Source organism: Hippocampus comes, unplaced genomic scaffold, assembly GCF_001891065.2.
Source record: "Hippocampus comes isolate QL1 unplaced genomic scaffold, H_comes_QL1_v1.1 scaffold307, whole genome shotgun sequence".
NCBI lineage: Eukaryota > Metazoa > Chordata > Actinopteri > Syngnathiformes > Syngnathidae > Hippocampus > Hippocampus comes.
The window spans coordinates 129,817-138,675 of NW_017805337.1; the positions used below are offsets into that span (position 1 = coordinate 129,817).

Below are 8,859 nucleotides of genomic sequence, written 5' to 3' on the forward strand. Positions count from 1 at the left end.
ACAGCCACCCCATTTTTGTCCTTTTTCCAATTTTTATGTTAATGCTGTGGTCTGCCTTGTAGACATCCCATTTGCGTAAAACAAAACAAAAAACGAAAAAAAAAAAACAAAAATGGACATGCGTGGTTTTTCACACGACGGTGACGACATAGTCCCCCAACAGTATTTTAATTGTAACCAAAATATAGACAAATCGGTACCGAAGAAACGTGCGCCATGAAGGCTAAATAAATAAATGCGAACGTTGGCGTTTCTGTTTTGATCCGTGTGCCATCACCGACGAGACCCGCGGAGGGTCACGAAAGAGGCGGCTGGTTTGTCCTCAACTGCGCAGGCAGCCAATCATCATTGCGTCCCCCAAAGACGGCGGCTCACGGCCAGTGACGGTGTGCGTTAGCGCTCGTTGAAACCTTGGCCTTTTTTCAACCCCCCCGTCACATCGGTTGTCAGCCCACGCCCGATTGCCGTGACATTTTCACGCAGTTGTTGCACTCGTCCGGAAAACTTAACGAGTAGCGGTCGCTGTGACTTGAAATGACGTCCGACCGATGGGCGATGGTTGGCAGGACGTGTCGGACAACCAGCTGACGGAGCTCCCGTCCGGCCTGGGCCGGCTGGGCCGCCTGCAGAAGCTCCACCTGTGCCGCAACAAGCTGGCCCGTCTGCCCGACAGCCTGCCGCTGCTCACCAGTAAGACACGAACGGCGGGGACGGGGACGGCCGGACTTGGAATCGGGCTCTCCCTTTCCTGAAAATCACACTTGCTTTTGAAAAAGTGCCCCGCCCCCTCCGCAGATGTGAAGTTGCTAGATTGCAGCAACAACCTTCTGAGCGACGTTCCCGCCAGCCTGTCGCAGATGGCGGCCCTGGAGCAGCTCTACCTGCGCCACAACAAGCTGCGCCGACTCCCGCCGCTTGGCGCGCCCGCGCTCAAGGTAAAACGCCCGTCTCGCGGTCGACTGCGTAGCGCAGAGGAGGCGCGGCGCGGAGGCGCAGGGTTTCGTTCTGGCTCTGGATTTCCCGCGTGGAGTTTGCGTGTTCTCCCCCACCCCCTCATCCATTTTCCGAGCCGCTTCTCCTCAGGAGGGTCGCGGGGCGTGCCCGGGGACACCCTGAACCGGTTGCCAGCCCATCGCGGGGCTCACGTAGACCGGCAACCATTTGTGCCCGCGGTGACACAGAGTGACAATTTAGTGCATGACGTTAACCTGCCGTGCATGTTTTCAGAAGGTGGGAAGAAACCGGAGGTTTTTTTTGAAAAAATATGATTTGATGAAAATTTGTGATCAATATTTCAAGATGAAACTTTAAAATCATTTTTGATCCAAATGGCTGGCATTGGGACAATTTTGTATTTTTGCAACATGGAAACAATTGGACAATCCCCACAGGGAGGTGTTAGTTTGACAGACATATTACATTTGATACATTTTTCAAATAAAACAAAAAGCAATTACATTTTGCACCATTAAAAAAATGTATGTCATAAAACCAGGAATAAAAAGGAGCACTTTCTAAAATACTGTTTTGGGTTTTCCCCGGATGGGTTGCAGAAACAGGAAGTAACATTTGAACAGCTGTGGGGTTCGTGTTTAACGTTTTGGTTTTTGTTTTTTTTTTTTGGGTGGGACACATTTTGAGAACGTCATCGAGCTCGAAACGCACGCGTAGGCAGGCGGCCCTGACGCTCGACTGTTTGCATCCGAGACGCAAATTGGCCGTTACGTTGCTGCCGCCGCCGCGTTTGCGCAGGAGCTCTACGTGGGGAACAACCAGATCGCGAGCGTGGCCGGCGAGGACGTGTCCAGCTTTGGCGCCCTCTCCGTGCTGGAGCTGCGAGACAACAAGATCGCGACGCTGCCCGAGCAGGTGGCCGCGCTCGGCGCGCTCACGCGCCTCGACCTCACCAACAACGACATCGGCACGTAAGTCCCGCCTCATGCGGCGCGCGGCGCGCTTTGGAAATGGCCGGCGTGATTTTAACGGCGCTTCCCGTCTGCTCGCCAGACTTCCCGCGTCGCTCGGCCTGCTGCCCGAGCTCAAGACTCTGCTGCTGGAGGGAAATCCCCTGCGCGGGATCCGGAGGGACCTGCTGACCGTTTGTCCGCTCATCTTGTCTTTAGCCCGCTGCGCTCTTTGCTTGTTTGGTGGCCTCGAAGTGGCGACAATTGAAAATGGGTCATGATGACTTGGATATTTGTTGCAAATTGGCCCCAAACCTCTTTGAGAGTAGATGCAAACGGAACCGCATGGAACAAATGCGACACGCGAGTCAAATGAATGACGCTTGACTTTTCCTTGGCCGCAGAAAGGAACCAACGAGCTTCTCAAGTACCTCAGAGGAAGAATTCAAGGTACAGGCGCGCGCGCGCCAATCTGCTCTCTTGACAAAAGCCCGCCCACAAGCCTTTTCTAACTTTCAGAGGAGCCCGATTGTGCCATCGACACGCCGACCGCCATGACGCTGCCCGGCCAGGCCGCCATCAACGTGCACAACATCAAAACGCTCAAGTCGCTGGCGTACAGGTGAGCGACGCTGTCCCACAGGCGCCAAACTCGGACGGCTGCACTCAATGTTTTGAAAATTCAGCCCGCGAAAAAAAACCTTTGACTCGGCAACGTGCGATTCGGTGGACACGTCTACATAAACCCTGTTGGGCACCGAACCGAAGCCACACGGGAAGTCAGCCATTTTGTCACCAAGGCGTTCTCGTGTTCCCGCTCAGTGACAAGAAGGCCGATCGCGTCCCGGACGAGCTGTTCCAGGCCGCCGCCGAGCACGCCGTCACCTCCGCCGACTTCAGCAAGAACCTGCTGAGCGACGTGCCGCCACGGTGAGCGAGCGAGCCACCTATCGGGTCTGACGCGGTGACGCATGCACGTTTGGGCCATTTTGTGTGTGTGTGTGCGTGTAGGCTGGCCGAAACGCGGGCCTCGCTGACGGAGCTCAACATGGCCTTCAACAGGCTGAGCTGCTGCGACTTGCTCTGCTCGCTGGTCAACCTGGTGCACCTCGACCTTCGGTACGCGCGGCAAGGCGGCCATTTTGGTTTCAAGCGGCCATTTTAAGCGGGGTCTTTTGTTTGCACGCGTCAGGAACAACCAGCTGAGGGATTTACCCGTCGAGCTGAAGAACTTGACAAAGCTTCACTCGGTCATCCTCAACTACAACAAGTAATCCTCCTGCAAGCTCACACGGCAACGCTTGGCGCGCGTGGGCGGGCGCTAAAAAGTTGTGCTGCAGGTTCAAGTCCTTCCCGGAGGTTTTGTACGACATGCCGTCGCTGGAAACCATCCTGCTCGGAAACAACCAGGTGGGTGGCGTGGACCCCGCTCGGTTGTTGGGCCTGCTCCGCCTGTCCACGCTGGACCTGTCCAACAACGACCTGCTCAACGTGCCGCCTCAGCTGGGCCTGTGCACAACGCTCAGGTGGGCGCCCGTTGTCATTTGTCACTACGGCCGCCGACATTTTTTTTTTTCCTAATTCATTTGAAAAAAACATGTCACAAAATTCGGAACTACACTAAAGATGTGTCATTATCGGATGTTTGCCTTCAAATTTGGAGGACCCAAAATATTTTGGGTTTTCTTTTGCTCCGTTTTGCAAGAAGGCGGCGGTGACAAGAAAATGTGAATGTGACTTGTGAAACGGTATAGAAACAGGAAGTGACATCACATTCAAAGCAGCGGCACCACGCGTTGTCAAAACTGTTTTTCCCCTTCGTTTCTTTCTCCTCCCCTAAAATGCAAATCACAGTGTCCCGTGTTTGTGTTGTTCAGGTGTCTGAGTCTGCAGGGAAATCCTTTCCGGACGCCGCGAGCCGCCATCGTGGCCAAGGGAACGGACGCCGTGCTGGAGTACCTGCGTAGCCGCATTCCCACTTGAGCCCCGACTCCCAAACGGCCCGCTCCTCGTAACCCCCCAAATCACGACAAGCCTTCTTTATTCATTAAAGAGATGTTTCATGTGCCAACTGTTTGACTCCACTTGCAAAGCTTTCTGAATCAATGGCTCACATCGGTTGACAGTCTTCTCTCTTAGCCCCGCCTTTTTCATGACAAGCTGCCAATCAGTGAACGGGGCATTATTTATTTCTTTATTTTTACATGGCCCATTTATAAAAATATCCACTCATCTGGGGCACAAAGACCACAAAGCTCAGCGTCACTTCAGAATTAAGCTCGGAGCGATCGTCTTCAGCGCGACTACAAATTATTCAACTCCACTCCGTCGGAAAATTATACATTTGCTCCGAATGACGGCTGCATCTTTGTTGAAGAATCTGTCTGAGAAGACGAGCGCCAATGTCACAAAATCTCTGTAATTCTTCACAATTCTAAATGTTGCTTTCTGCGGGTTTGTTGCTTTTTACAACATGTGTGTGCATTTGATTTCATGAACCCACGACAGTGAATGGTATGATTAACAATTCTCGGCCCTGTTGATTTTTTTGCTGTGGTGAAAGTAAAGATTTGGATGAGTCGACCATAGCGATTGTACAGATTGCTTTTGAATTTGGCTATCAATTGTACATTTTTCTTTTAAGTGTGCAGTTCATATAAAAACATTGTGTGGCATTGCATCAAGGGTCAAAGAATAGTGCATCCATGTGAAAATGGCAGCAAAATGACAGCTGTCATAATTTTCCCCAATAGTCCCGCCCCCGGAAGCCACACTTTGGACTATCCTCAAGCACACCCTTCTTCTTCGTTGGTATCATTACATTTGAGTCAGACAAACTTTCCACGGCTTTTTCTCCGACAAGGTTATTTTTCAATAACTTTCCAAAGATTTCCAGGTTTTTCATGAGCGAACAAACACTGATCTGAGTCGGAGGTGCAACACGCCAGCTCGTCCGCCTGACCGACGTGCCTCCGCTGCGGCCATGTCGGCACGGCAGGGGCGACGACGTTCCCGTCTGGGGCTGTGCATGGACATTCAAATTAGGTCCGTGCTTGCTCATTTCCCAACCGATGTTCGTGATGTTCACTTTTCGTTAACAGTTAGTCGTCCGTGGTAGTTTGAACCTGGTAAAAGTTACTCCCAGTTCCCTTGTCGTATTATGCCGTTGAATGGAACACAACGTCAACGCATCCTCGGACCTTCAGTTTTCTCGCCCTCCACACATGAAATGTGCCGGCGACGTCGCTCTTCCTATCTCAGCAGCTCAACGTCGGAGCTGCCCGTTTATATCTGTGGGACGCACCCCGTTAATGGCATGAGCATTCACTTCCGTTGGTCAAGATGATTTGCTATCCAAGTGTTTGGAGCCAGAAATTCCGCAATTGGCCCCTCCTACGACACGGATAAGCAACTCGGATAATGGGGGGTGGAGTCACAAATGTGCTCAAGGGATGGATTCGATTTCGACGGGTCAGTTAGAACAATTCCATTCGCGGCCACTGGATGGCAGAAGCGACTAAATGAACCAGAGCGTCCACTTTTTGTGACAGCGTTGAATGATGTGAATAGTGATAGTATTTCGAGCCCTCTTCCGTGGCTTGCGCCGTCCCTTTAAAAATTGCAACATGAAATCATGATGCACAGTTTAAGGTGCTATTTAATGACGTTTTTATGGAATATCAGACTACAGGGTGATTTTTTTCCAAATAAAAATTCAATTTGTATTTTTTTTTTTTGCCAGTGGACTGGTTACTGATTAATGTTATTTCCACCCATTCCAATTTGAAAAAATGATATCTCAAGGCACCACTGAAGACTACATTTCAATTAAATATACATTTTAACAAAATCATTAACAACAAAAGCAAAATGCACAATGCCTTATTTAAACTGCATCTTTTTTTAAGTATTGAGGACGCTTCCAAATGGACAAAATCCAATGACTTTATTTTCCAACAACGTAACATGGACATGAAAACATTCTGACTAGGACATCACGCTACATCCTGCTCATCTACGACAAACTAGCACGAAAAACATAAGCGGCAAAGTGCCGCAACACCTCGGTGTACCTAAACGCATCCTTCGCCCCGCATGGGCATTTGTGAATGTGTTTCTGCGCAACGTGTGTGAGACTGTGTGTGAGTGTGTGTGTGTGTGTGTGTGTGTGTGTGTGTGTGTGTGAGACAGGATGCTTGTGTACGCTGACATTTTCCGGGTGTTAAAATGTCTTCGGAGCACCGCTTGATACTCGTCAAGATGGCCGACCTCCGTACAATATATACAAAAATATAAAATGTAAATAAAAATACAAACAAATTCTCTTTCGGACGTTCGGAAGGGAGGACTGAGGTTTGGACGTCACGGTGGTTGTCGTCTACTTGTCCGTCTTCTGCTTCTTCCGCTCCACTTCGTCCTGTTTATGACAAAAAAAACGACAACTGACTCAACGACGTGGGATAACCCCCTTTGACGAACGCCGGTCAATCGGTTTCTGTTTCTTTGGGTGACGTTAGCCTGCCAGCGGGTTTCGCTATTAAGTATGAAATTAAAAGGTAGTTGGTTCGCTAGCAGTTAGCGTCATCAGCCGTATGCAACATTGTAGCAAAGTGACACAACTTGTTTTCTTGCCAACTAACTTGTTTGATCTATTTGTAACGCGAGGTGACTAGGAAGCCAGGTCAATATCTTCTATTGTCCATCATGATGTTTGGTAGGAGCTAGCTCGCTAACTTGTGACCAATCAGTAACATGTAGTTGCTTGTCGCTAGCTCACCAATGTCTAACCAATTCTGACTCCGCTCGTAGTAAGATAGCTAACTTCGATCTAGTTCACAACCTCCATTTGTTAGGTGCGAGTTTGCCACGTTCAAACTAATGAAGACCCGGCTAGTAGCCAACTTGCTAACTTCTAGCAAGCTTATAACATTTATTTGTTCGTAGCCACGACGCTAAGTTCTAACTAATGAAGTCTTTGCTAGTAGCTAGCTTGCGGCCTTTTTACCACCGTAAGCATGATTCCCCGTGTTATGATGAATCTCACTAACCCAAAGAAACATTTTATTTTATACAAATGCGATCCACATTTGCCATGTTCATTCTCGTCTTATCGTCTGCCATTCGCGCCTGGATACGGTAGGGCGCGTCCTGCCTTGGACGCAGCAGCCAATGGTATCGCAGCAGGGGCGTGGCCAACCCAAAACCCTGATGGCATTCGGAATCAGGCTCGTGTCCAGCGTGCGTTTGCTGCGAGCGGACGAAATCTCATTCGGAAATAGAAATGGGCGCGCTCGCTGTTTATTGGGGCACGTCGTTGCTAACTTGGAGCGTGTCTCTTGCTCACCTCGTCATCTTCATCATCATCATCGTCATCCTCAGCTGTTCTCTTCCCTGTGGGTGTGACCAGGTCATCGTCCTCTTCGTCCTCTTCCTCACCTGAACACACAGACACACAAACACACACGCACACACACACACGTGTTTCTGTCTGAAGAGTTTGTTTTTGTAACTGTGTGGATGTGAAATTGTGCGCAGGTTTTTTTGTTGTTGTTGTTTGTGTGCTTGTCTGCGTGTTTGTACGCGTGTCCTTGTTTTTGTGTGTGCAACAGTCAGTGTGTAATTTTGTCTGCATGTTTGCGCGCGTGTGCGATGCTGCGCACCCTCGCCGTCCTCTTCTTCCTCGTCTCCTACATCGTCGTCATCCTCCGCCTCGTTGTCCTGCTCCCCGTTCTCCTCGTCCTGACACACAGGCACGCACACACACCCAAGTGATGTTCCCACTGGGAGAGGAAGATGATGATGATGAAGAGGAGCCGCTGTCTCACCGTTTTTCCGTTGGCGGTGGTGTCGTCGCCGTTTTTTTCCTCCACAGTTTTCTTCTCCTTCAACTCCTGAAAGGAAATAAAAACACAAACACACACACACACACAAACACACACACACACACATAGTGAGCCTCGAATGTCCTCTTCTGTCACCGACACTTGAACACATCACAGATGTCCACAAACACTTGAACACGACAAGCTTTTTTTTTCCACCCACACTTTAATGTGCACTTGAACGCAACACTAAGTGTCCACAGCATCTTAACGTCACTTGAACACAACATAAATGTTTTGCAAACCCATCACATCACTTGAATGCAACAAGTGCGGATCGAGCTGTTTATGCGCACTTGGAACAAAACAGTTGTGTTCACCGACGGCTTCTTGTCCACTTGAATGTATCATTCCTGTTTAGCAACATTCTCATAATGTTCTTGCACACACCACGAGTGTTCACAACTTGATGTCCACTTGAATGCAACACTAGCCTTGATCAACAACTTGATTTCGTGTACACAGTCACATCAAATATGCCATGCATCTTGTAAGTGTATATAAGTTGTTTACGGACCTTGTTTGACTTAAAGTTATCCCAGTCTTCAGAATTGAAACCTCTGAACGGTCAATATTCTTTGATTTCTGGAGTCCTCCATGAAAGCAAGCTGATTTTTTTTTTCAAAATACAATATTTACAACCATCCACTTCCCCATTGGAAAAAGAAATCCACATTTTTCCAACGTTCTTCTGACATGTTACAGAACAAACCATTAAGTGAATATTAAATTTCCTGCACTACACGCACACACGCCCACACAGACTTCCTCTTTCATCTATAACCACTTCAAACAACAAGGCGTATGTAGGAATAGTTATGATTGTATGATGTTATCTTCTACTTTGTCCATTTCAGAAATGTTGCTGCTGTAAATTGGGGATTTCTCCATTGTGAGACAAATAAAAGTGTTCTCATCTTATCTTATTGTTGATGTAAATTATGTGTACTGTTGGATTGTTGTAATTTTTTGTACAACGGTTGTGAAAGCGCGATATCAATAAAGATATATAATATTGTGCGCGCTTGCTTGTGTGTGTGTGTGTGTGTGTGTGTGTGTGTGTGTGTGTGTGT

General features: G+C 48.7%; 2 protein-coding genes across 2 annotated transcripts in view; one reads left to right on the forward strand and one right to left on the reverse strand.

The window, feature by feature from the left end:
- Positions 1 to 3,976, forward strand: part of lrrc40 (leucine rich repeat containing 40) — a 5,919-nt gene extending 1,943 nt beyond the window's left edge. Inside the window, exons 5-15 of the mRNA XM_019871810.1 lie at positions 567 to 690; positions 796 to 935; positions 1,753 to 1,925; positions 2,008 to 2,098; positions 2,309 to 2,354; positions 2,424 to 2,526; positions 2,727 to 2,834; positions 2,916 to 3,023; positions 3,097 to 3,174; positions 3,245 to 3,430; positions 3,782 to 3,976. Of these exons, the coding sequence (XP_019727369.1) occupies positions 567 to 690; positions 796 to 935; positions 1,753 to 1,925; positions 2,008 to 2,098; positions 2,309 to 2,354; positions 2,424 to 2,526; positions 2,727 to 2,834; positions 2,916 to 3,023; positions 3,097 to 3,174; positions 3,245 to 3,430; positions 3,782 to 3,887 (1,263 nt within the window). The 3' untranslated portion in view covers positions 3,888 to 3,976. The remainder of the gene's footprint in view (positions 1 to 566; positions 691 to 795; positions 936 to 1,752; positions 1,926 to 2,007; positions 2,099 to 2,308; positions 2,355 to 2,423; positions 2,527 to 2,726; positions 2,835 to 2,915; positions 3,024 to 3,096; positions 3,175 to 3,244; positions 3,431 to 3,781) is intronic.
- A 1,853-nt stretch (positions 3,977 to 5,829) lies between these two features.
- ptmaa (prothymosin alpha a) overlaps positions 5,830 to 8,859 on the reverse strand; it is a 4,482-nt gene continuing 1,452 nt past the window's right edge. The window contains exons 2-5 of the mRNA XM_019871811.1: positions 7,730 to 7,795; positions 7,565 to 7,643; positions 7,249 to 7,340; positions 5,830 to 6,321 (exon numbers count right to left, since the gene is read on the reverse strand). Of these exons, the coding sequence (XP_019727370.1) occupies positions 6,283 to 6,321; positions 7,249 to 7,340; positions 7,565 to 7,643; positions 7,730 to 7,795 (276 nt within the window). The 3' untranslated portion in view covers positions 5,830 to 6,282. The remainder of the gene's footprint in view (positions 6,322 to 7,248; positions 7,341 to 7,564; positions 7,644 to 7,729; positions 7,796 to 8,859) is intronic.